Source organism: Protomyctophum bolini, assembly GCF_963924005.1.
Source record: "Protomyctophum bolini genome assembly, chromosome: 5".
NCBI lineage: Eukaryota > Metazoa > Chordata > Actinopteri > Myctophiformes > Myctophidae > Protomyctophum > Protomyctophum bolini.
In genome coordinates this window covers 25,508,074-25,535,370 of record NC_137866.1, presented here as the reverse complement: position 1 = coordinate 25,535,370, position 27,297 = coordinate 25,508,074, and the positions used below count along the sequence as shown (strand labels likewise).

At 42.0% G+C, this 27,297-nt stretch overlaps 1 protein-coding gene across 2 annotated transcripts in view; it reads left to right on the top strand.

Annotated features, from left to right (window-relative positions):
* The window catches only part of acot7 (acyl-CoA thioesterase 7), a 45,808-nt gene extending 24,084 nt beyond the window's left edge, over window positions 1-21,724 (top strand). For both annotated transcript variants that reach the window (XM_080763489.1, XM_080763488.1), the window contains exons 7-9: window positions 7,004-7,120; window positions 11,815-11,999; window positions 20,848-21,724. In XM_080763489.1, the coding sequence (XP_080619615.1) occupies window positions 7,004-7,120; window positions 11,815-11,999; window positions 20,848-20,964 (419 nt within the window). In that variant the 3' untranslated portion in view covers window positions 20,965-21,724. The remainder of the gene's footprint in view (window positions 1-7,003; window positions 7,121-11,814; window positions 12,000-20,847) is intronic.
* Window positions 21,725-27,297: the final 5,573 nt, after the last annotated feature.

The following is a 27,297-nucleotide window of genomic DNA, read 5'->3' as shown; positions in this document are numbered from 1 at the left end:
GCATATACTGACTATGCATGAACATGCTTGTATGTGCTTGCTGATTTGTACAATATTGTTAACAGGAGTTGTTTCTATAGTAACAGCTCATTAGGGAGCGATTTGAGCCGTTTGATTAGTTACACCGTTTTGTGATTAAAATGCATGGTAGGGAAGGGGAGGGGAAATAAAGGAAGGAAGGAAGGGGGGGCGATGAGATGTCAGATGGTGAATAGACGTTTTGGTCTCTCTTTGCCAGATGATCTCTGCAGATCTCCGCCTGGGGACTAGGGACTAGGGACTTAAAAAGCCAAGGTAGCTGCTAGAACAGCTGCAAGCAAGCTGTCACCACGTCCCTGCGGCCCCGCCCCAACACGAAGGCTCGATCTCCCTGAAGACTTTGGACTGGTTCTGAAATGCACTTTTAAACTCTACCCAGTTTTAGCAACAGAAGCTGGGATATTATCCTCAGGGCCAGGCTATAGTTGAGCAAAGCGTTTAGATTGACTTGTGATTCTGTATACGTAGAGAGGGATAGTGTCTGGATAGTGGAGAAGGAGGAATATGCAGGTCTATTAAAGATAAAAAGAGACAGATAGTGAGCTGTAAGCGAGTTGGGAATTATAACGATAGATGTGAGCGAGACAGGGGTCATGTCTGAGAGAAGAAGAACAAAGAGAGCACATCATTTATTTAATCCTCCTTTGGTCCTGTGTGCATGGTGTGTCTTTTAGATTCACTCTCTTTTCTTCCTATGTGCATGTGGTGTGTGACTCTCTGTGCTGGTGCTGCATGGTGCTGGTGCTAATTGAAAGGGGCTGGGTGATTGTAACTAGTGCTGAAGCAAGAAGTGCAGCCCCAACGACTCCCTTTGTTGTTCCGACATCCACGGAGAGAATCATCATTCATGCAAGAAAGATCTGGAGTGTAACCATCTCAAACAATCGAATAATGGAGGCACCCACCTCCCCTCCGTGGAAAGACTAGGCTCCGCTCAAGGATTTTGGTTAATTAATACTAATATTAATCTAATTGCCTCCCTTGTCCCCCATTTTGCAGCTCTCTCCCTCTCTCTCTCTCTCTCTCTCTCTCTCCCTCTCTCTCTCTCTCTCTCTCTCTCTTTCCTATTCACGCAACCTCTCCAGCACTCGCCACTGTTTGGTTCCATCCCTCCTTCTCTCTGTTGCTCATTGCCTTCCCCCCGCGGCAGAGTGGAGAGTCATAGTGCACCATGTCACTCTGTGAATGTGTAACTCCAGGCCGACCGCTGTCTTGGCTTTGCATGTCCTCAATTTGCTGTCTATCATTGACCATATTCACTTTGAGGCCATTTTTGCTCTTTCGTCATACTCTTAACAAAGATGAGGGGAGTTCATGATCAGTTCTGCTGTTGGTCGTGAATATTATGAACCATTTAATTATTCTCCAATTGAGCATTGAGGTTTTCCCTAACCACTCCAATGATTTGCCATGGAACTCCTTGCAACCAAACGGTTACGAGTAGTTGCATGTAACCATTATCCCCAATGGCAGTTGCAAGGAGTTGCATTGGTGCGGTTTGGTTCTAAAACACATACAGACATAAAACACAGAAACAACACAATAAGACCATAAAAAGTTATAAACAGTTACATAGTGAGGTAAGGAGATTTAATGGCAGGTTATTAAATTGTCCATAGGATATTGGGGCATTCATCTTTAGCGCGAGTTGTAGATTGTTCCATGAGATTGGAGCATTATAGCAGAAAGCAGTTTTTCCCAAGTGCAAGCCAGTCGTTTGAGCGGGTTTCTCAAGTGCTTTTAAAAAAATACAAGACAGGCATCTCTTAGCCAAGGTCTTCAAGGGCAATACAGCCCTACATGATGGGATTTGGATAGACATCCAGTTACTGAGTGCAAATGTGAACCCATTTTAGGTCCCACTAAAACGCTTTAAGGGACATTGCAGTTAGAATGTTTGTCACTATTCTTTGCCAGGCACTTTATGTTAATCTGAATTTGTTACGATTGTCTGCATTGCAGAGCTTGTGCGATCCATGCAGTTTGCACTTGTTTATTCTGTTGAAGTGCCACAAAAAGGGAGCGATTATGCAGGCTCTCACTACAGTACGTTGTTTCAGCTTTATGCAGGCTCTCACTACAGTACGTTGTTTCAGCTTTATGCAGGCTCTCACTACAGTACGTGGTTTCAGCTTTATGCAGGCTCTCACTACAGTACGTGGTTTCAGCTTTATGCAGGCTCTCACTACAGTACGTTGTTTCAGCTTTATGCAGGCTCTCACTACAGTACGTGGTTTCAGCTTTATGCAGGCTCTCACTACAGTACGTTGTTTCAGCTTTATGCAGGCTCTCACTACAGTACGTTGTTTCAGCTTTATGCAGGCTCTCACTACAGTACGTTGTTTCAGCTTTATGCAGGCTCTCACTACAGTACGTTGTTTCAGCTTTATGCAGGCTCTCACTACAGTACGTTGTTTCAGCTTTATGCAGGCTCTCACTACAGTACGTTGTTTCAGCTTTCTAAGCACCATTCTCATTCCAAGTTACTAGTGGCCGTGCCCCATAAATCTGATCACACTCTTTAGGCCTGTCCTGTCTTTCCTCACTGTCCTGTGTAAATAAAGCTTGAATAGCTTAAATAATGGGACATTATTTTCTTTAAAAATAAAATAAAAATGATTAAACCTTTATTGTTGTCTGTGCATATAAGAAGCCTTATTTACTTATCCTTATTTACCACCTTTGATGGCTTTTCTATCATGGTTATCCCACCTGGATCGTCTCCACCAATCAACAACCTATGTTCCAGTGGATCCAATAATGTACTTTTTATTTGGGCACAAGCTGTCGTTAATACCTTTTATTTGTTAAATATTTATGAAATGAACAGACACACTCTAACTTTGACTTAAATATAAAAGGTTGAAGATGGAGATACAAGGTTTCTGCTCGACAGCGACACTACGTAACGTCTCTCAGGGAGTCTCTCAGGGACTGTGGTAAACCATGGAACTTTCCACCAATCCACCAATCCAGCTCAATTATCCAAGGCTAGGTCTGGAGAGCTGAGTGATAACACTATAGGGAGACACTATATATGGGACAACAGGGACATGTTTGGTTCGTGGTCCTATTTGTGGAGGTCCCTTCGTTTTTTCTGTATTTCCTAATAATATATATAATATTATATATTATTATTAAAAAAATAAAATCTAATTTCAGAAATATATAGGAGATTGCTCAGGAAGAGACGACACATTAGTATTTGTTACCCTTTTATCGAGTTTTCTGTGACACAATATACTTGTATAAAATCCGAAGTAATGTTTGCATTCCTATCAAGAGTAGCAATGAAAGTGTCCTTTTAGTTTGACTTTAAGTACGGGGAGTGGATAAAGAGTGGATATAAGTCATGCAGTCTCTTTTACATTCTGTTTTCATCATTTTAACAAGCAAGTCTGAAAGTGTCAAGGTGACCACATGCACAGACATGAAAATTGTCAGCCCTGAATAGAAGCAGGGCAGGCGGCTGCATTTTGTACCCATGGGAAATTCACTCCTATAGGTGAGATTCCATCCATTTTCACTTGCCGTTGTGGCGATGGGTAAAAACACATGTACTGCCTCAGAAAGTACTAAATCTCTATACTGACTAAGATGAGCAGGGAAATTCTGTACTCCAGTACAGTGGAGTCACTCAGAAAAAAGGGTTCGGTCACACCAAACCAAATTTGACCTATGAGGGCAGATTCTGCCAATGCTTTTCAACTGGGATCACATCCTTTTTTTGCAGAAATCAGCAAATGGCAACAAACTGCTCCGTTCCCATTGGAAAGCATTACAGAATCCACCCGCATACAGGTAGGTAAATGTGGGAAAAATGCTGTGACAAGAAAAGGGAATAGAATGGGAATCCCGATGTGAGAATAAATACACAAATGCATGCATGCTTACTTAGTTACACACACACTTTCCCTGAGATGAGATGAGATGAGAACTCCTTTGTTTCACTCGTAGATGTTTCTCAGCCACCCACCGTGTACAAATTGTCTCACATTTCTGTGAGAAACAACATGCTTTCAGTCACACAGCACATTGTAAAATCACACTATAAAATCTGCAATGTTCATTTAACTATGGGAGTTAGTATACGTTTAAGTTTGTTTTTGAAATTTCCAATAGTTTTTATTTTATTTATTTTTTCATTTCCGTTTTCTTTTTTAGCGCAACACAGCCAGAGTGTTATGAACGTATACAGGACACAGTTGTGAACCGTAATCAATTGATATTAAAATAGTTGTCAAAAGCTGAGTGAGTTAATGGTTCTATCGCTAGATCACGGTCGTGAACCCTGGCTCGAAAATGGCCGATTATCACTTCCGGTTCATGCGGCCGCATAACTGCTCTTCTTCTGTGTTTTATTCCTGCATTATGTTTGCACTAGCCCCAGATCGCCGCCTATGGTAACGGGAGGGCATGTGTGTCGATATTCTGACATGAGGGTGGCGCTAGAGAGGATAGGGGTCACTCAAATATAGGGTTCATCTTCCAGGGAGAACGTTTAGTATAAATGTGCTCCTCCTTACACCCATTTGAAAATTATCCAAAGGGTTGTGCTAGAGAAAAGGCCATGGAATCAAATCAGTAGGAGTCATCCAGCCTGTAATTTTGTAGATACCGTATATTTTCTTGGGACCAAAGTGGTAGAAAGACCAACTGAAAGAAGGATGAAATATGAAACATCTGACATGTCTCTTGATCACCAGATAAGGTGTACCAATTTTGGTGATGTTTGGACTTATATAAAAGAAAATAAAAGAAAATGTTTCGCAAAAATCGGGCCTCCTGGTGGAGCTATAACAGGCCGATGTAAAGAATTTGGTGCAAAGGTTCTGCTCTGGCCTCCAGGGAGTGTGTGTGTGGTCAGTTGACACCGATTAACTGTACACAGATGGACGGACTGACACACGCACGCACGCATACACACACACGCACACGCATAACAAAATAAAACTCAAACTTAAATAAAGTGTACGACAACAGGCATGCGGTACAATCAAGTCCTTGTTTCTCTCTTTCTTCAAGAGCAGGACCAATTTTGGACGAGAGCCACATGTTACTCAAATTATGTATGGTTGTGAGTCATTCATAATTCAGCTCTAGGTCGATAGAGCATTATGAAACCCATTTAGTAAATATATCTGCCACTGTGTGCCTCAGCTCTATCACCCTTCCCGCTAAGTAAAGCCAAGAAAAACTATTTAAAATTCCACCGGCATACTGTAATGACTACATTTAACCTTAATGGCCACTTGGCCAGTTTTGAATTGCGGACAAAATGAGTGTGGTGTGGCTCTGTCTTAGATTATAGGTTATCTCCGATACACCCGTTAATCTTTACTACAAAGGCTGTGGCATGCCACATTCATATGCCATTAGTTACTGGATAACTGACAGTTCACTTTGTGACCAAAATACTGAGATCTTACTTCTTATGTATTGATTCTCAGCCACAATAAAATCACTCCAGCACATTTCACATTTTGGTCAGAGCTTGTGGAACACACACACACAGACACACACACACACACGCACACACACACACACACACACACACACACACACACACACACACACACACACACACACACATGGACAGTTGGATACACACGCACACATTATTAGTGCAAATTAGAGTCCTGCACGGGTCCAATTTTCGAAACCCGGACCCGTTACCCACCCTGTTACCCGTTCATATCACAGGCACTGTGATAGCTATCATTGACTTTATTTCATCCAACACGGCATGTGGTGGTGGTGGTGGTGGGCGGCGGCAGTGCGTTGCACACGGAACAGAAGATGTAGTTGACTGAGGCTACTGCTGCTTATTATCACAACATAAAGTTATATCAAGATTTCGACCTAAATGGCATATTGGCATAATATATCAACAAGGAGAGGATGATAAAAAAAAGATTAGCCTGATGAGTCGACCGTCTTGATCCAAGGCTGTTTCAAACATGGTCGTCACTCATCAGGCTAATATTTTAAACTTTATTTACACTTAGACAGAGTGACGCATTATGCCAACATTACCTGGGTTAGCTTTACATCTTGTGTTGAATGTTATAATCCCTTGGTGTTTCATCAGCGTGAACGGAAATATAGGCTACAGTACAGACTGCAGCATGGTGATAAAAAAATCACACCAGTGTGAACTGAGTGGTGCAACCCCCCCCCCCCTCTCATTAGCAGGCAACAGTGCAGCACTATCTCTCTCTCTCCGTTTCTGGCACAACAGCGCCCCTACTGGTACTCATAGTCACATAGATTAACACACACATAGTCACATAGGTTAACACGGACATTGCTGTTCCTTGGAGTGGTTGCACCACTCAAAAATAAACTCGTGAAATGCTACGATAAGGAAGCAAGGATTCAGCCGTGATGTCACTGCTATGCAACAAGGAAGTAGCACAGGGAAACACAGCAGCAGAAACAGAATGCGGGTCCACTGATTAAAACCCACCCGTGTTTCATTGCGTCCCGCCCGCACCCGTTAATTTATAAAGATATTAATGTCTCACCCGTCAAACTCAGGTACCCACGGGGTATCCGCGGGTATCCGACCCGTTGGAGGACTCTGGTGCAAATGCACTACACCCCCCTACCACTACGCAAACTCCATTCACTTCATGGGGCCAGTCCAATGGAGGCTCTTCTACACAGACTTCTATTGGTTTGTCCCTATTTGAAGGCTTCAATTAGGGACAACCGGAAGTTTACGGAATGCATTGCAGTCTATGGGCTCGCACAAGTACATGAACCACGTGGCCGGGCTGTTTTCTGCCCCCTCAACATTGCAACTCTTCTATTAGATGGCTCTGACCACCACCACAGGCACATGCATAAGATGAAAATTAACTATTGGTGACTAACAGCTTGTCAATTCACCATGTGACACTGATACCGTTACTGATATTAACATAATTATTGAATCTCAAACTCAATTTGTCTGGTACAGGTGTGACAATGAAGATGATGGATGAGGTGGCTGGAATTGTGGCGGCTCGGCATTGCAACACCAACATTGTCACTGCCTGTGTGGATGCCATCAACTTTCATCGCAAAATCAAGAAAGGTAAGGAAGGCTTGCTGTGGCTGCTCAGCCAGGTATTGTGTTGTTCAAGAAAGCACAGACCGTTGTAGATAATTAATATAACTCTGGCTCATGCCTTGTGTCCAAATCTTTTCTCTCTTTCGTTTATGGGCTGTCCCAAAGAGAATATAAAGGTTCGGGGGGCATCCATGGGGGACAACAGTGCTAAGAGTCAGTGTGGAGGAGGTGCCGGTGCCAAACCCTACCACTTGTGTTCTGTCTGACCAGGATATACAATGCATTGTTGAGTCCCTTGGTGTTGAACTAACTTCATGTAGTCAATGAACCCGGTCAATGTGTTGTTCAATTCCAGGTGGAAGAGCGCAGTGTGGAGTGTGAGACCCGTTTTGTCTGCAGATAAACTGTAGTAGGTATAGTCTGTTGGCCAGGTGCCACTAGCGGCACTAGCCCCTCAAAGCAGTTCATGGTCACTGGTGTAAGTGCAACACTGCGTTAGCGTCTTCTTCTGCAGCACGCACGCACGTGTGTGCGCACATACTGCATGCACAATGAATATGAAGAATAGCAGGGTAGACACCTAACATAAAACAGACCAAAGCCTGTGTTCTTACATACTGTAGATGGCTTGTATAGAGCATGTTTAGATGGTGTGTGTGTATGGGTTGTAGGTGGTCCCACAATGTCTTTAGCCTGAGCAGTTGACTTAACAAATAGTACAGATTAAAATTATTTGTGGTATAACGGGCAGCAGCCTGTTCCCAGAAGCCACTGCAGAAACACGTTTGTGTTCGATGGAGTATGTACAGTATGTTTGCTGCTGCAAGTGAAAAATCGGTCAATTGAAAAATGAATCACAATGCTCCATTTAAGACTAAGTACTGTACATAATCTAGTTTTGAGTTCACTTGTTCACCGCAGGCACTCATTTGGTTTGCATGCGACACCGTTGTGCTACAGAGTATGAATTAGGCTTTAGTGGTAAGTTTTGAACACAGCCGTACACTCTGTACAGTTTATATGATAGTGAATAAAGCTCCCACTGGTAGATGTAGATGTTTCTCATGTGGTGGTGGCATGTCCGCCCGCAGATTCGTCCAGAGCCCCCATAGCTCAAACCATGCCGTTTGTTTTTGGGGTGGTGCTTCCAGCCAGACCCAGACTGTTTCATTTCAGACAACTGGGAATTTCATGGTTTCCTCCGCCATGGGTGTGTGAATGAGGTTTTTTTTTAAATTTATGTACCAAAAAGACCAAAATATTTGGTATGTTAAACAGTATGACAAGGAACTGCAGAGCCGATGAAGGAGTGGGTACAGGTGTGTAGATGGGAGGTAGGTGGAATGTGGTAGTGGCCGGAGAGAGTTGGGAGAGCGAGACACAGAGAGAGAGAGAGAGAGACAGAACATGACTGAGAGACAGGATACAGACCGTGTCAGAGAGATGACAGAAAGACAGATTGTGACAATTGCCCTAGCTTACAGCACTGGGAGTTATACATTCCCTCAAGTGTGAAGGTGCAATACTTAAAGAAAGAATATACTATATAAAAAAACAATGACAAAGATGAACCGACATAACTTTGTATTCAAGTTGCCTTGGCAACAAGCCCCCAGTGCTGCTCCTTGAGGTTGCCTATTGAGTGTCAAATACACCCCAGAGTAGGCTACTGGATGAGTCATCCCAACTTCAACAAAGTGTTTGTATACCGAAAGTGTGGAGAAGAAGTTATCAGCCTCTCCTTTATATTTAAGTATTGAGCATATATATTTAATACTTTAAATCTTTTTTTAAAGGGAAACTTAAAGGTATAGGGGTAAGTGATTTTATTATTTTTATTTTACCTTTATTTAACCAGTAAAAACACACACTCTTTTGCAAGTGGGAACTGGCCAAGAGGCAGAAACAAAATTACACTTCAATGCTACATCGTACATGTCAAATTACACAACAGCCAAATAATACATCCATGACATACCTCAAGAAACCTATACAAAGTGTACAACAAATCTCCAACAATGGTTACGTATGGTAACAGTGACCGGGCGCAATCGTACACATCCGAACATGTATAAGTGTTGGACTGTACATTTAAGATAATCCTTTTGAAACTTCTCAAAGGAACTTATATATTTTTTGGTTGAAACAAAATGTTTTTTGTTTAAAGGTTAAACTCTATATTCTATTCTCATAGTGATAATTGGTGTAGTGTTTGTTCATTCACAGGGAGTTCCCATTTATCAGCTTCATGTGTTCTAGTTCCAATTTTGTCTGATCATTTCTTTGCATCATCACTTCCAATTTCACTTCCTGACTGAGTTCTATATTCTGATTGGATATTGGTATCCCGATTCACATTTTGGTCAGAGCTTGTGGAACACACACACACAGACAAACACACACACACACACACACACACACACACACACACACACACACACACACACACACACACACACACACACACATGGACAGTTGGATACACACACACACGCACTGCGTTATGTTTACATTATTGGGATCTGAGCAGATCAAATGTTTCCTTGGCTTCCTTAGCCATCCCTTTGAAGTCCACAACAAAGCACAGCGTTTTGGACCCAATCTCCTAGAGAGGGTAGTTTCCATCCCAAAGCCAGATGAGACGGTCGGTCGGAGTATCCATTATCCAATATCCAATGGCAAACAGACAGTCAGTCAACACTTCTGTTCTTCTGGCGAGTTGACATGAAACTGTCTGAAGTGAACGCTGATCCTCGCTCAGAGAGGCTTGAGAAGCCTCTTCTCCTCATTCTCAGCTTCTTCAAAAGCAGAGACTGCCGTTAAAAACAATCTACGCTATCCAATAGCTTTATACAGAAGTGTATAGGCTAGATGTTACACTTGCAGTATGAATTATGGCCTGTATCAATAACATGAGTTGCGAATACACTACACAGCACACACTGAAACAGGACTTTCAAAAGTGTTTTATTTAGGTGCACTGATAGTTTTTTTTTTCTTTTCAATTCTGAGCCGATCCGATATATTAATTTGGACATTTGATACCTTCCAGATGACCGATAATTTTTTAGCAAAAAGATTAAATACAGGAACCCCCGAAAAATATTAAATTACCTTTAAATTTAAAGCCATTCATTGTTTTTGAATTGTAGGATAGACTTCAAATAACAAACACATCAGCTCTTATTAAATAGCAAATAATGTACAAAAACTGCCTTAAATTTAAATTCAAAGAAGTGATATATATTTATAGTTTCATTATATAGATATTCCACTGTTACGCTCTTAGCTTACACATGTTTCATCTACTTTTTATGTATGTGATGTATTGCCATACTTTTTGTTTTTGCTTATTGTAAATCACTCTGGATTAAGAGCGTCTGCTAAATGCCTAAATTGTAACCTGTAAAGTGTAACCGATAAGGAAAAGTCAACAGGTTAACGGTTATCATTATTATTTATTTATTTTTGTTGTTTTTTACACAAAGGCATACCTTTTTACCCCTAAAGTGTTGCCTGGAATAAAGCAGCGTAACAACAACTTAAATGTCCTCCTCTTTAAGGGTGGGTTTAAACAGTCCTTCCTTTCCGTGGGAGGAAGGCCACAGTGGTTTCTGCTTTGCCTTAACAAAATTCCGCCGTGGCTGTGACAGGTACTTCGTTCCCCGTCGTTTCCAGCCAGGCGGGGTTCATACGATCCCAGATTTGATCGGGAGCGGGTTACCTATGAAAGAAAGATAAACGCGAACATTAGCTCTGTTCTGCATAGACAACATCACTCTGTGTGTGTTTGAGACCGTGGGGATTCGCTTACCACCAGAGCATGGCCCGATCTGTCCTGTCGGAGAGTCAGTGAGCAAGAGCAGCCTCGTCTGCATTTGAGCTGTTTGTCTGGCCGCGCAGGTGTGGCTGATGAGTAGCCTTGAACTTGAGACAGCACGTAGGCGGGGACGTAACGGGCGTCGATCACCCGACCCAGCGGTGGGCGTGGTCTTCTCGGCTGCTCTGCTCCTCCCCCACTGGCTCTCTCGGGTCCCATGCTTACCTAGCGGCCTGTTGCTTAGCGACATCCCACAATACATTTAATATACTTGCATATTCTCTTATTTTATACAAATGTAGTAATTGTACTGGTTTTATTATAGATTATGACAAAAAACAGAGGGAGAAGGGAGGAAAACAAACTACTTTGATGTGTTCTTGTGTTCTTCTTGCATCACTGTATGTCTGCCTGTGTCTGAAGAGTGCAAACTGACTGTGAAAAGTGGAGTGGTTAAGTAATCAATTTGCAGGTGTGGGGTTGCCATGGCAATCAATTGGCAGAGACTGGAAATTGCACAGGTGAGGGGACTTTGACTCATTAGGCCCACTGGCAGAGCCTGACCAGAGCCTTTAGTTGTGGTTCTGGAGAACCGTGGGTCCGACCGACTCGATACCAGGCACGGTGGGGAAAACGGTTCTCGAGTTATGTGCATTACAATTACAACCGGAACTTCCCCCCCACCACCCTCACACGGAGTTGCACCACTCACTTCAGTCATAAGTAATTCCAAAAAAGTAAGAATACCAGAATGCATTTTATCCTTCATGACTGGCAGAGTGTTTGTCCTCTTGTTTGCCAAAACTGATAGCAACACACCAACAGGAACATGAAATGAAATTAACAACATCATTATAATATAACATTTAGTTAATTTCTTCCTGTGTTACCATTCCAGGCAGTGTGGTGACGGTAACAGGAAGGATGATGTTCACCAGCAACAAGTCCATGGAGATTGAAGTGTTTGTAGATGCTGCTTCAGTCATGGAACCCGACCTTGGGAAATATCGCGCAGTCACTGCGGTCTTCACCTACATTTCCTTAGACAAGTACCACAAGCCTCTCCCAGTCTCTCCTCTGAAGGTAGGTGGCAACTAGGCCCTTACTTTGTCTAAGCCCTGCATTGTGGCATAGTTTTTGACGTTAAATATGCATTATTTAATGTGTGTGGATAAAATGTGCATATTTGCTGGCCGCTGGGAACGGCAAACCCTGCAAGCTCCTCTATATTATAGACTCTATATAGAGGAGCAATTAGTAATATGACAGACAATATACAGACAAGTTCGCCAATGGTTCCACAGTCTGGAGGATAACCTGACAGAACTACATATCGTGTTAGTGATGACATTAATGATGTAATTTACTGACTCAGATACCCTACACATAAATTTATACATAAGATTGCGTAGCACAGTAGAGCAGGTGGGGACCCCAACACTGACGAACATTTGGCTTGCACTGGAGCTCTCAGAAGCAGCCTCATACAGTCATTGTATGCCACTGTCAATCGATTGATACAGATTTTGTAAAGTCTAGTTAAGCTGTAAATGATAAATGGTGCACAATAATAAATAATAAAATAGCCAATCTACATCGACACGTTGTGAGCATGTAGATTGACTATTTTAACTATTCAAAAATGTTTTTCAAAATAGTAAAAAAGACTTAGTAAAATTATTTATCATGGACGAAAATAGAGGGAAATGGGAAATTTGAAATTTGTGTAGAAATGTGTTGGGGTGCAGAGTCTGCTGTGCTGTCATGTCGCCAAGTGCTATGTTGGTCTGTTTCACTGTCAACACTGTAGACATGAGTGAGCAGTCACATGACCACAAACCACCCACACACACACACACGCACGCACACACATCCAGTTTGTCACGTGTACACTCCCGCTCTCGCAGACACTGATACACACACATGCACCTCAAGGATGCTACATAACACCTTACATCCATGACAGGTTATTCACTATAGGAAGCAGACACCCATACGCAAACTAGCCAACTCTGTCTGCAGAAAAATGTGCATCTCTTCTAACTGATCATTGGAAAACATATTATGCCATCAGTCCCTCCCAAATACCATTTCAGACAAACCCTTCACTTCCCATTGCACAGTATGTGCACGCATGCATGGCATGCATGGCCTTTGTTTTTGTGGGAGTGAATTGGATTGATGATGATTCCAAACATTGTGAATTCTAGGTGACAAGAAAAGCCCCAAAGAAAAAGAGGGAAAATAGGAATGCTCCTTTTTTAATAATTCATTCTCAACTCTATAAATAGAAATCTAAATGGCAAACTGGATGTCAGGGTAGCATGTCAGATAAAAGAGAGAGAGAGAGAGCGAGAGAGAGTTATTCATTTGAAAGGGATATATATTATAGAGAGAAAAGATTTGATACAATAATACTATTTTATTGTACCACATTCTTTCTACTGTATAGAATATAGTATATTTGCATACTGTAACTATTCAGTAATATGACTTTAGAGTTGAATGCTTGGTTCATGTATGTGTGGGAGGGCGAGAGGAGAACTCTCCATCAAGGCTATTTCTGGCTTTGACTATTTACGGAAGTCCTGATTAAAGCTACATTCAGCGATACACTGTACTGTATATGTGTTTTCATATACAGGGTGCGTTCGGAAATGCGCACCGTGAGCGCACTTACAGTACCTGTCTATCAGTTTGTATTGGCAGCGCACTCAGTGTGCATAGTTATAATATATCTAGAGAGAGGACTGCCCCGCCCCCAGCTATTCATTTCAATGGAAGTGGCTCAGGCCTATATCCAAACGCAAACACTGTGTGTCAAGGTTTGGCTCCTCCCCTTTCTTATTGTGCAGCGTTAGCATGCTTCTGACCAATCAGCTCAGCTCACCATGTCAAACATGGACGAAACTCAGCCGCCAAATACGGTTGCTGCTGATAGTTTGACACAAGTTCGTTAGACAAAAAAACGGCGGTTCTGAACACCGGGCGGCAGTCCCTCGGGATGTTGGCAGTGACGAGTTTGAAGTCGGTCGGTCGGAAAGTACTACAAACAGGACCTAGTTCATACGTATGTAGCCTACAGAGATTTCGAGCATTTATTGCAAGATGTATTCGTACTACTAATAATATATTAACTAACAATTCTAGAGATTGCATCCTCAAAATGTGTCCTCAAAATGTGTGAGGAGGAAATGTGTGGACGGAATGCGTCCTCAAATATTGCGTACTGTGATTGGCTGGAAGGTGTGTCATTCTGCGCTGCGATTGGCTGAGCATCGCATAGCGGGTGTGCCACATGAGCCAATAGAAGTGACAGAGAGAGAGAGGGGGAGAGAGAGATGCGTGGGGATACATCTCTCACCATGTATGCATCTACTTATTTTGAACAGAGAGAGAGAAGGGGGAGAGGGGGTGGGGGGGGGGGAGAAACATACTTTGGGTATGTCATATCCCTGAACGGGTATATGGACTAGTAAGTAATACTTTAGTTTATTCGCATTGTACAGCAGTACAATTAAATTCAAATTGTGAATTTACAGTATGAAGGACACACCTTTCCAAGCAGAATTGTCCCAGCCAAAAATAAAACAACACCCACACATACATTGTCAAGTGTAGTATTGGCTTGCACCATGCATTATAAAATGATGAATACGAAAACTGTATGAACAAATGTCAACCAATCCCCTGTGTAGTTTGTTTCTGGCCGATTGTGCTCTCGTTTAGTCTTTAGTGCTATAAATAGCCTTATCAAAAGGACAGTGGCTGTTCTTTTTTATTTCAGGTGCTTTATTCCCTGGACCCTTTCTCTTACTCTCTTTCTCTCTCTCTTCCTCTCTCTCTCCCTCTATCTCTCTGTGTCTGTCTGTCTCTCTCAACCATGCTCGCTCTTTCATGAAACATCTGTGGTTGCTATTTTTAGACATTGCCACTTTAGCTGTGCTCTGGGTTACTGTGTGTGCGCGCGTGCACGTGTCTGAATGCATGCATGTACTGAAGGAGAAATGGATGGAGAAGAAGAAAACAGTGCATGGTATGTCCCTCCTCATCATCATCCTTGGACAATATCAGATCGGGACACCATGAAAGACAATGATAATGAGGATAATGAAGTTTGTGACATCTGTCACACGGTACTGTAGCGCAGGGGTTATCAAAGTGGGGTCCGGAGACCCCCAGGGGTTCTTCAGGGAGTTCCAGTGGGTCCCCAGCTAAATGATAGTTAGGAACCAAATGGACCCGCATGGGTCTGTAACGGGTCCATTTGGTTCCATTTGTACAAGTTAAATTAACATTGATTTTACAATATAAATTGGGGGTCTCAGACATGGGGGTCCACGGGCTAATTAGTGTCAATTTGGGGGTGCTTGACATGAAAAAGTTTGGGAACCATCGCTACTGTAGAGGACTTGTTGTAATCAATAGTCTGATGGTTTGAATCCATGGATTGGCCATTAAATTAAATTATTAAATGGGGTCTGGCAAAGAAAATGAGATCTGCTCAACTGTGCAGTTGTCACTGGTAGGAGATCGTGTTGACGAGAACATGCTAAAAGGCGAAGCAGCTTGTTGTCTTGGATAATTGAGATTGGAGATTCTGTGGGCACTGACTCAATGCACACATCTTTGTGCAATATGCAGCATGGGCAGTATTTTCATCAGTGCCTTACTTTGTGTATAGATCGTCTATTTGAACTATTCCCTGTTGGGGGCTGACCTAGCTGACGCACCCCCCACATGGAAATAAAAATTGCATAAGCTATATATATTTCCTATATAGTATACACATAATGAACCTGAATATGGCATATACTGTATTATGCAGCATAGGCTATATTCTGCATATATTGGCATAATACACTATGTTAATATATTTACTGTATAATAAAACCATATAGGACCACCATTAGCCTTTTCATGTCGCGCACCCCCTAGAAGACGCTCGCGCACCACAAGGGGTGCACGCACCACAGTTTGGGAACCACTGGACTATACATCATCATCATACACCATCTCATTCCGGCCATTTGCGTCCTCACCTTCGTCTTCAATGTTTGTGTTTACACAAACACTCAAAATTGTCCATTCATTGTCAATGTGTTACACACACAAACACACCAAAAGCTGGACATATCCCCTCCAAAATGTCAGATCCACTGTCCCGCCAAAACAAATGCCATAGTTGTGCGAGACTGTTAATATGATGACTACATTATGACATGAGAGATCAACTAGGAGTCTAGGATGCCATGCTCTTGTTTGTAAGTCTATGGTGCATGCATTCATTTCAGATGAATTGTACAGAGTGGAGGAACGATTATATAATTGATGTACATTATGTGGAGGCATTCGGTTCAAGCAGATCTGCACTGTGCCTATACCATCCCATCACTCTCTCTCTTTTTCCTCTTTCTACTTATGTGTTCTCTCCATCCATCCCCCCCCCCCTCTCTCTCTCACACACACACACACACTTGCTTCCCAACCCCCTTTCCCTCCTGCTCTCTCTCTCTCTCTCTCTCTCTCTCTCTCTCTTCCTCCCATGTCTACTTTCCTCTCCCTCCTCATCTCATCCCTCAGTCCCTCTCTCCTTCTTCCCTCTCCTCTCCTATAACAATCCCTCCATCCCACCCACTCTGCCTCGACAACATGTTCCCCTGCCTCCTTCTGCATGTATATATTCATACACCTCCTCCTCCTCCTCCTGCTCTCTTTTCATCCTCCTACTTTTTTTCTTTCCATTATTCCTCCCTCGTTCCTTCGCTTCTCGTTTCTCTAACCATTGATTCCTGTGCCTCTCTACCTAGTACTCCTCCTTCCATCCCTCCCCTTCTATGCATTATTTTCGACTCTATCATTTCTTCCTTTCTTATATCTGCCTTCTCAACCCTCCTCTCCGTCACTTTCTTTCTCTTTGTCCCTCCGTTCCTCTCTCCCTCTCCAGCAGGCAGAGAGATTCAGCTGGCCTCCATTGACATGAAAACAAGCTGGGTTGTCATGGCGATTTATTTTTAGATATCTCCTCATTTACGACAATGAGCAACGGGTTAACTCGTGCCTTGGTGGCAGATATTTCTTCTTTTCCGCAAAAAAACCCCACATTGTTTTAAACAATTTCACCCCAGCATCCATGTTCTGGGGGGAACATACGCCCAAAATAGCCAATCTACAAGCTCACAAAACGCATTGCATTGAGACATGTTGTAAATTCCCCAAAGAGTGTGAGATTTCTACATCATCTGTCCAGTTTAGTCTATAGTATCTGTCTGAATGTAGGCTGTAATTCATTCCATCATAAAACATACCCTTATAGATCTCCATATATGGAGCTGACCTGTTCTGACATTCCATTATGTTGATCTGCCCTCATGAAACCCTGTGCATTCAAGACACTCGTATGCCAGTATAGAATTATTTCCATATGTTGATCTGACCTCATCAAACCCTGTAAGACAAGACTGGATCATCACCTAGATCTGTGCAGTACATCCGACCTCACGGACACCAGATTAATAGTTTAACTCCTGCTTCTTATCTGTTGTTTCAGAGTGACCTCGCCTCTTGCCCTCAGGACATCTTACTGGTTTAGTGTTACTAATTGGGTTAAAGTTCCAAATAGCATGTTTTCCATCTACAAATCAAACTCTTTCAGAATGTATTATGTTCAAAAGAATCCTGTTTGGGCTTTTTCCATAAATGTAATTATTTGTCTCATGTTGCAGCCAGGTTCTCATTGTGCCATTCATTGTGGATATGTATACAGTGGTTGCTCATAAATGTCCTAGACCTAGATTGATATTTGAATTTGATTTGAATTACAGCCATGATTGGCTGAGTTCCAAGTTGATCTCATGAAGAGTACATTAGTTTGTAATATATAATGATATCTCATACTAGTGCTTCTCAAACTTCATGTCAAGGACCCTCAAAATTTAGCCACAGACCCCCATCTGAAAATATGCCAGGGAACCCTAGAAGAGAACATTTGTGTTAAAAAACAAGAAACGACATAGTGATATTTGTCAGGTGAAAGAAGCACTGTTTCCATTGTGTTCTTGTCTCTGTTGTGCCCACCCCCCCCCCCCCCCCCCCCCCCCTCGTTTCCGACGTTCTGTGCGTGGTTCAATGACTGTGTTTGGTTGTCGCTTTCCTGCTGTCCAGCTCATAACATTAGCAGCTGTTGTCGCTTTGAGGCTGTGGTGGTATAGAGCTTGAAGAAATCAGCCCTTTCGCGGTGCGTGTGGCATAGCTTAGGAGGCAGGCAATCATACTACACTCTCATTGGCTTAGGCAGCGTGTGTGGCAGCCAATCAGGCTAGGCCGGCCCGTCAGTATGACTAGGTGGTGATGATGTCGTCTACATTTCATGAGCTTTCATTAGTCAGGTTTCACCTGACAAAAAAATCAACATTATTCACATGTGAGAATTTTGGCTGGTTGAAGACCAAGCGAGCTGCAGCATTTTGGATTAATTGGAGAGGCTTACATCCTCTATTTAAGGGACAGTGATGGAAATGCTTTGATAAGGTCTCACCAGAAGTTACAGTATCAGATATAAAACACCTTTTAGTATTGTCAGACATTCCTATCTTTCTCTCTTACAAGTACAACATGTAACAATTCAACACGTTATGAGCTTTAGATGCTCAGCATATGACACCCGAGTATGATGCCCGCATGTAACAAAGTATAATCAGGCACTCTCCAGTGAGGCCCCACACATGCAGTCCCACAGATGGCTAGCCTATTATTTTTGTTGAGCATGGTTACTTTCTGCTTAGCGCTACTGTTGAGACATGACATTTGGCACCACCACGTTTGCCCCATGCCCACTCTAATAACAGGCTGTGCTTACACAAAACAAAAACAACCCTGTTGACATTTTGCCAGCATCTTCTGAGCAATTCCCCTGTATGTTTCCAGGCCAAGTTAGTTTGCAACATTTGTGTTTGTCACTCAACCTCCATTCAGTGGTGTGCACGGTAACGGGAATGCTCGCCTTTTTCCAGCTCACTCCACCACCATCCTTGAAGTATCCGTGAGCAAATATTGAACTGGAAAAGCAATAAAGCATGCACTATAATGTCACACGGGTGAAAATATGATCTCCGTCCCTGGCTCTCGGCCTGGCAGTGATACAAATTACTTTGAAGGAGAGAGCCCTTATTATAAGCCAGAATGTATGACTGTGCAACCATGAAGGCCCAATGCAAATCTCTAATGAAGTCATCCTATCTAAAATGAGGCCACTTTGTGTCTGTCTGTCTGTCTGACACTTGGCTGTACATCACATAGATTTGTGACCTTGATCTCCCCATTTGGCAGCCTAATGTGCAGGGTTTCTCATTCAGTATTACTGACAACCCCTGTGCTCTTTAATTTATGAGAAGAGACAGAAACTCAATGAAATGAGTTGAAACTTTCAAATGGAGGAAAGGAAGACTACTTAAAAACGACTTGGCACAGTGAAATTGTATACACAGTGTGAGGATTTTACAATGTTTTCGATACCAGTAATAAATCTTTGAATTGAAATTCATATCAGTGAATATTAACGATTTATTTGCATGAGGTGTTGGCGCGGTTGGCAACACCCCTCTTTTCCGTAAAGTTCAGGTCCCATCTGTTAGCCGTGAAGTCTGAATGGTAGGTGGCCATGAAATGTGCCAACCACCTGGTGTCCAGTGTAATAATAATACAAGTCATTTGGGGTGCACAACACGTCACAAAGTGCGGCGTTGTGAGCTTGTAGATCGGCTATATTTGTGGAAAAAGGAGGCGACCAATTGATTGATACTATACTTCGATTGATTGATAATGTTTCTAAACATTGTAATACCATATATAGGCACGGGCAGAGAGTGTTATAGAGGCAGGGGCTGAAATCCCAAAAGGGGGCACTTTCGGACAAAAATAGCGAAAACAGCAGACTCACAACTCATCGTGCTGCGACGCGTTGAGAGCTTGTAGATCAGCTATTTTCGGGGCAACCCAGCACTCTTTATCTACTGGATGCAGTGTAACGACATGGATTTTGAAACAAATTTGTTCAACGCAAAATTCTGCGTTCCAAGTTCAGGACTTTGGAAAAAAGCAATTCTCCTGAATTCTGCCTTCTGGCATGGCATGGAGTGGCATTTGTATTTACCTGTGGGACTGTGTGGGGTCTCACTGGAGAGTGAAGCTGAATTTATACTATGTTGCATGCCGATGCCAGACTGTAGTGTACAGTACTGTATGTATAATATGCTGAACATCTACAATATACAGTATATCTACAGATCATAATGTAGATGTATATCTGCCTATTAGTATTTTGTTTCATTAACTTTATTTTGTTTATCCTCAATAGTGAGGATAATAAACACCTTGAACTCTTGATGATGTGAATATGACCCAACATTATACACTTAAGCATATCAAACAAAAAAAGTTAAACTACAAATAATTTCCCCCTTGATAACAGATTTGTCTGATTGATAGTAAAATTATAATAGAATATACAATATAAAAACGTATTTTTTAGAAATGGTACCCTAGTCACTTGTACCAGGGAGAGCATCAAAATCCATGTTACTCCGTGTCACACGCACGGCACAAACGCACGCGCAGGTGCAAGGTGTGTGTGTGTGTGTGTGTGTGTGTATGAGAGAGAAACACACAAACAAGTGTATTCATCATGGAGTGTGTGTGTGTGTGTATTTGCGTGAATGCTTGTGCCTGTGTGTGTGTGTGTGTGTGTGTGTGTGTGTGTGTGTGTGTGTGTGTGTGTGTGTGTGTGTGTGTGTGTGTGTGTGTGTGTGTGTGTGTGTGTGTGTGTGTGTCGACACATGCGTACACGCCTTTTGTACATGAATAGTGTGCACATGTTGTGTGAGTAAGTGACACGTATAATTAGTCCTTCTGGCCTGTTTCTGTTTTTCCTCAGTTTCAAGGAGAGGAAGAGGAGAACCGCTTCAAGGAGGGTGAGGCACGCTATCTGCAGAACAAGACTAGAAGAATGGCAGCTAAAGACGTTGAGCTCGCTGCTCAGCGGCATTGTTGAGGACGGCAGTGAAACTACCCCACAAAGCAAGGGCCCTATCTTGCGCCATCCCTTATCCAGAAACTTATTTGCCATTTTTTGAGTGGTGCAACCACTCCTATACGGAGCTTTGTGTGTCTCTGTGTCCGAGCATGAAAATAGCGTTTGGTTGGTTTTCATCACCAAGTGTCACTGTTGTGCAGCCTAATACACACACACATATTTACTGTATATATGATGATTTCGGGTGTGACAGTACAGTGACAGTACAGTAGGGGGAGCTTTGTGTGTTTGGTTAAGTTCAACTAGCCAATCTACATCGACACATGAGCTTGTAGATCAGCTATTTGAACTGTTTTTAAATGATAAAAAATGGCAAATAGGTTTAGGGATAAGGGGTAAATGTCTTGTCGAAGAACACTTCTTGGACCATACAAACATAGCCTAATGCGTTTGTTTAATATCTGACCATAGTGCTGAAATGGGTACAATCAGTTATTATCCATGCAGTATTATAGGTATACTGCATAAGCATCACTGATCGGGAATGCAAGTAGTGTATATATCTACCCATAGTAACAGTACGCTTTCAGTCTGACGCATACCTAGGCATTACTTCTTCCAATCTCTCTCTTGCACCATAATATCATTTAAGGGTATCTCTAACTTTATGTACAGCAGCTTATTTGAATGTATGATCAAGGTTCAATCTAGTACTTGTGACATGTCATTACTGTTAACAAGTGATGTAATAAAGCTGCTGATGATAAGAAATATGAAATGATCATGTCATTCTTTTTTATAATTTTTATCCCACGATTTTATCCCCTCCATCAGGCGCCCCGGCTGGCCAGGGGGAGGCAGTTTAGAGACCAGGATTACTGCATGTTTTTTGTGAGGGTACCTACCCTAGGGGACACGGGGAGAACATGCAAACTCCACACAGAAAGGCCTTTCGCCAACCCCTACCAACTGTGCCCCTTATGTCATTCATTTTGACGAGTCAGTACAGTGTGAACTAATATTTTTCCCCACTTTCATTTATTTACCTATAGTGAAGATGTGCATGCTTTTGTTTATTTGTCTAGGCCCTATAGGGGCATGTTAATTTTATTCATGTTGCTTGTTTAGTGGTCAAAGGCCCTTTATGTATTGAGAATGTTTACTCTGAGCAGTCATACTTTTAGATTATGAGGTAAAGATAACCTCATTGAATAATATTTCCATGTTTCCTTTAGCCTCTCCAATCCTCCAGAATGGTCAAAATGCCACTTGAAAATGTTCAAATCAGCCTCATGGTGGCGCTATAACAGGCCGATTTTCACCTATAACTGCACCATAGACTCTAAAAAATATGGTCAAAGTGTTCCCCGGGTCTAACATGAACGTAAAATGAAGCCTGTCAGTCCTTGAATTGTAAATCGCCATCTTTCTAGATCCGTTTGGGCCCAGCTGGCCCATTGGCTGGCCCAGACAACGAGGTGGGACTTCCCCCCTTCTTCTTAGTTGGTTTTTATTTTGACTCGAGTGGGTGGGGAATCCCGATCATAGACTGTAACGGTAGCCACGCCCCTCAGAACATACGCAACTTTATGGTAATTTTTTTAATAAATGGGACCATCATTTTCCAAAAAGAATATTATGACATTAGAAATGAGACTTTAAACTAGTGACTGGAAGCAGAAAGTATTCATGACCATGTTTATTAAGGTAATACAGTCTAGGTGAAGTTGGGCCTGACAGCGCCACAACAGGCCATTATATGAACTTTCAAGAAATCCCGATTTCCTTAGTGGCTTCACAAAATATCTGTCTGACTGCCCCCTGAACTGCACCAATTTGTGTGAAACGTTGCATGCACACTCCCTAGACAACTTTTTTGATAGTAGCCTACTCCTTCAAATTCTGTCCAAAAATCCTGCAAATTGGTACACGGTATCTCTATTGGCCCGTTTTTAACAAAATGCCTCAAATCATGAACGCACCGTGCAATTTACATGAAAATTTGCACACACATTCCTACTAGGTAGAGGAATACCCACCCTTTTCACATTGGAGAGTTGCCATTGACCAACAGATGGATTTTTGGAACAAAATGCCAAATTTGAACATCCAATTGCCGTCAAAGGTATAAGAAGAAATAGCACCCTTTTTTCCACATTGGCCATTATAGCGCCACCAGGAGGCCACAATAACCTACCTGACCTGGCGGAGACCTGTGCTCCGAGAAGCACACTTTTTCTAGTGCCCAATGGGCCTATGTGAAAAAGATTGTTGTCCAACTGGCAGTGTGTACAAGCAGTGCCGTCTCCAGGCACAAATCAGCAGGGGGCACTTAACTTTTCAAACCCCCCCTATGTATAACAAATAGTCGCCTATTAACAAAGTGATGCTTGAAAAAGGCTACAAGTAGGCTACAATTATGCAGCATCACCAACAACAAATAAAGAAATACAAATATGTTGAGCATTATAATGTCTTCTGCATGCATATATTACCTTGTATTTCTATTAACTATTCAATTAATTTGAACATATTGAGTATATATTTACAATAATCATGGAGAACTTTAGAATAGATTCATTAAAATATTGGTAGGGTAGGGCAGTGATACTCAACCTCAGGCCCGCGGGCCACATCAGGCCCGCGGGACCATTATGACTGGCCCACCAATGAAAATCTAAAAAAAAGAAGAAAAAGAAATCTGGAAAATGAAATAAAAATAAATAAATCTGAATGAAGTTATCTTTAATTACATTATTATAAGTAATACTATTAGAGTTGTACTATTACTCGAACGAAAATAAATTGCGGAAATTGCGGAAATGGTAATTGCGGAAATTGCGGAAATGGTGGAAATGGAAATTGCGGAAATTGCGGAAATGGAAATTGAGGAAATTGCGGAAATGGAAATTGCGGAAATTGCGGAAATGGTGGAAATGGAAATGGCGGAAATTGCGGAAATGCGGAAATGGTAATTGCGGAAATTGCGGAAATGGTGGAAATGGAAATTGCGGAAATTGCGGAAATGGAAATTGAGGAAATTGCGGAAATGGAAATTGCGGAAATTGCGGAAATTGCGGTAATTGCTCTTCACTTATAGCTATCTATTTTCAGGTAGATTGTTTTATTTTACTCAGTCAGCCATATCACTACTCATTTTTTTTCATGAAAAAGGTCATAGCTGGGTAATCTATTTTCAGGCAAATTGTGTTTATTGTATTTTATTTTACTCAGCCATAACAATTTATTTTCTGTTAGCAGGTAAATCTATTTGAGTATCCCTGGGGTAGGGTACTACTGGCCAATCTGCACTGGAGGGGCACAAAATCCAATCTGGAGGGGCAATGCCACCCTGTAGAGACGGCACTGCATGTGTACAAGACATTTTGGTGCTGATCGGTTCAGTTGTTAGACAGGAACATTCTTCTAGACAGCTCACTCCCTGGGTGCCACATCATAAGAAGAGATGGAGCAGGGTAGAGGAAGATAAATGAATGGCAGGGAAGAAAAAAATCCAAACACAGACAGACAGTAGTTGTTTACATACTTGCTGGTTATCATTATGCACTATTGTCTCCATAGGTGTAATAATGCAGTATATCAAATATCCAAAAACCCACAAGAATCAGAAATACTATTATTCAAATTTCTACACATACTGTAGAGTACACTAGAGTAAAAGAAAGGCCATGAATATGTGATAAGTGAGTCAAAGGCGTTTTTTTTTTTTTGTCTGCTTGTTTTCCGACAATGTCATTGCATTGAGCATGCCTTGGCAGAGGGTCTTTTCAGCACTGTCTTTCACAGAGAGAATCAGGTGGGCTGGAGGGCTCTGACTCAACATGCAACATCTCTCCCACGCCCTCCCATCCTCCCTCTCCCTCCTTCATTCTGCCGTCTCTCTTCGCTCTCTGTCCATCTTCAGTCTCTTGCAATGTCACTTTCTTGTTTTTCGCAGTCACTAACCAACTACCTGTTTGTTTACCTCCTCCACCTGTTTCTCTTTTTGTGAATGAAACATATTATTGTCTTAGCTTCAATATGAGTTTGTGCACACTGTGTGCTTAGACCGGCATATGATGTTCTGTGTGAGCATGATTTGCACTCACAATTCAGCAAAATGTGTGTGTGTGCATCTGCTTGTGTGCACGTGTACATCTGCTTGTGTGCACGTGTGATACTGTCTGTGCGCGTGTGCACGTGCGTGTGCGTGTGTGTGTGTGTGTGTGTGTGTGTGTGTGTGTGTGTGCATGCATGCGAATGGATCCATTCAAGACAGCTGAAAACCAACCTTTCCCCAGAGATGAGGGTTACAGATGGGCAGTCAGTTAGGAATCAATAAATGGCCATACCAGAACCTGAGACTGTGGTTGCTAAGTTAAAGGGGGTGTGATATATTTTGTTTAAAAAAAGAAAATGTTACAAGAGAGCTAAGCTAAGCTATATTCAATTTCTGATTGAACCATTGCTATAGAATGTTTGCTCAGCAACAGGGGTCTCTCCAGTTCTTTAGTATTTCAGGTTGCGATAGGTTACACATTTTATCCAATCAGGAGGGAGACCTTATAGGGTAAACGAGTGAAATTGGAAATGATGAAACAAAAGGATAAGCAGACAGAACTGGAACTAGAACGCGATAACATTGAATGTGATAAATGATCTCTCTCCTGATTGGATAAAATTGTTATCTGACCTAACAACTTAAAGGGACTACTAAATTATTCTGATTCTTTATGAGTCTTGTCTGCCAGGTGAAGGTAAGCTGCAATCCATGCAAACAGATAGGTGAGGTCAAATTGAAAATTTCAAACCTTTTAAGTGAAACTAAATAACAGCTAAGTAAAGGCAAAAGACTGGTATTTATGAAGAAACTGAAAGCCATACAGGTCTAAACCAGAGTAAATGTTATTTCCGTAACACCCACTACTGTTTTTTTTCCTTCAACAGACAGCACTATACAGACTTATCATTGGCTCTTGAAGGTTATTGTTTATCCTTCAGTCCCCCTGGCAGCACAATGTGTGCTTTTCATTTTACCCATTGAAAATAAAGTAAGTCCTGGGTGGCACCATTGGGGGCTGTCTATTTTTATCCCTAGTAATGTCCAGGCCTCTAGTGGGGGAAAGACAACAGGACGGAAGACGGAAGGAGGACATGGAATCTTTCTTTGTGTGTAATATAGCATATATCTTCCAATTTACACTTTTATGATAAACTAAAATGTATTTTATTATGGGTGGACCATAGGAGTAGTGCTTTCTCGACATCCAACACTTTTGCGTTAAGTCTTTGACCAGTTGAGCTGCTTGTTGCTGTAGTAGTTTCTAGACATTATGGTAACCATGGTTACTTACAGTATGTCAAAATAGAATTGGAAAATAGATGACATTTTCTCTCCCGACATGAATTGGTTTTTATAAATTAGTGTTGGGCTTATTAATTACACATAAGTTACTAGTGCTGTATCTTAATGAAATTCCCATTTGTTTAGTCTCCAGGAATTGTTCCTTCATGGCTCTAAACTCATTTTGATAACTGTTTCCCTCTAAACTACATAGTATCATGGATGCATGAATCCATGGGAATTTGCAACCCACTGCTGAATCCCATAAGTCTAGTCAACATTTCATTCAGCCGCCCATATGCTGCATTATTGCTGAAAGTTATTAAATCAAATGTGTCATATTATACACTATAAGATCCACAGTTATGCTGACCAACACCCACCACACTGATAAACACTTGATAACTCACGATTGTTTCACTCATAATGAAACAATCGCGGCACTGTCAATCTGGATACGAGAGTATTCCAAATGCATAAATTGGGATTAAGCAAATGCAAACTCCCTCATCTGATTTCTCTCATGGCTTTGAGATATGAATTAGAGAGATGCTTGCAGCTTGCCGCCTGCTCACCATTGTAACCCAATTCGGAGCGACTGACAAGGCTGTTTAGAAGATGAATGATCCTTGAGGGTAGGAGGAAAGCCATTAGGCCCTCTGAAGGGGGATAAATGGCCCAGCGAGGCAGCGGGACACAGCTCTGCTTTCATTACTAAGTGACTTGCGTTGCATTTGCAGCTTGTTGTGGACCCTTGTCAGTTATTTTCTGATGGTAGAAGAAGGTATTTCTGGGCAGAAGAGGCGGCAGCACAGAAACATAAACATTCAGTTTTAAACACAGACTATATCTGTGTAGACTAACTATATAGACAGAGAGCAGATCAAGTGACTCATTGTGAACAAATGGATTAAATAAAACGCAGCTACTACACCACATCCAATACCTCCACACATCTTAAGTTACCTTTTGCCTAAATAAATATTCCCCACTGCTCAAAACACAAC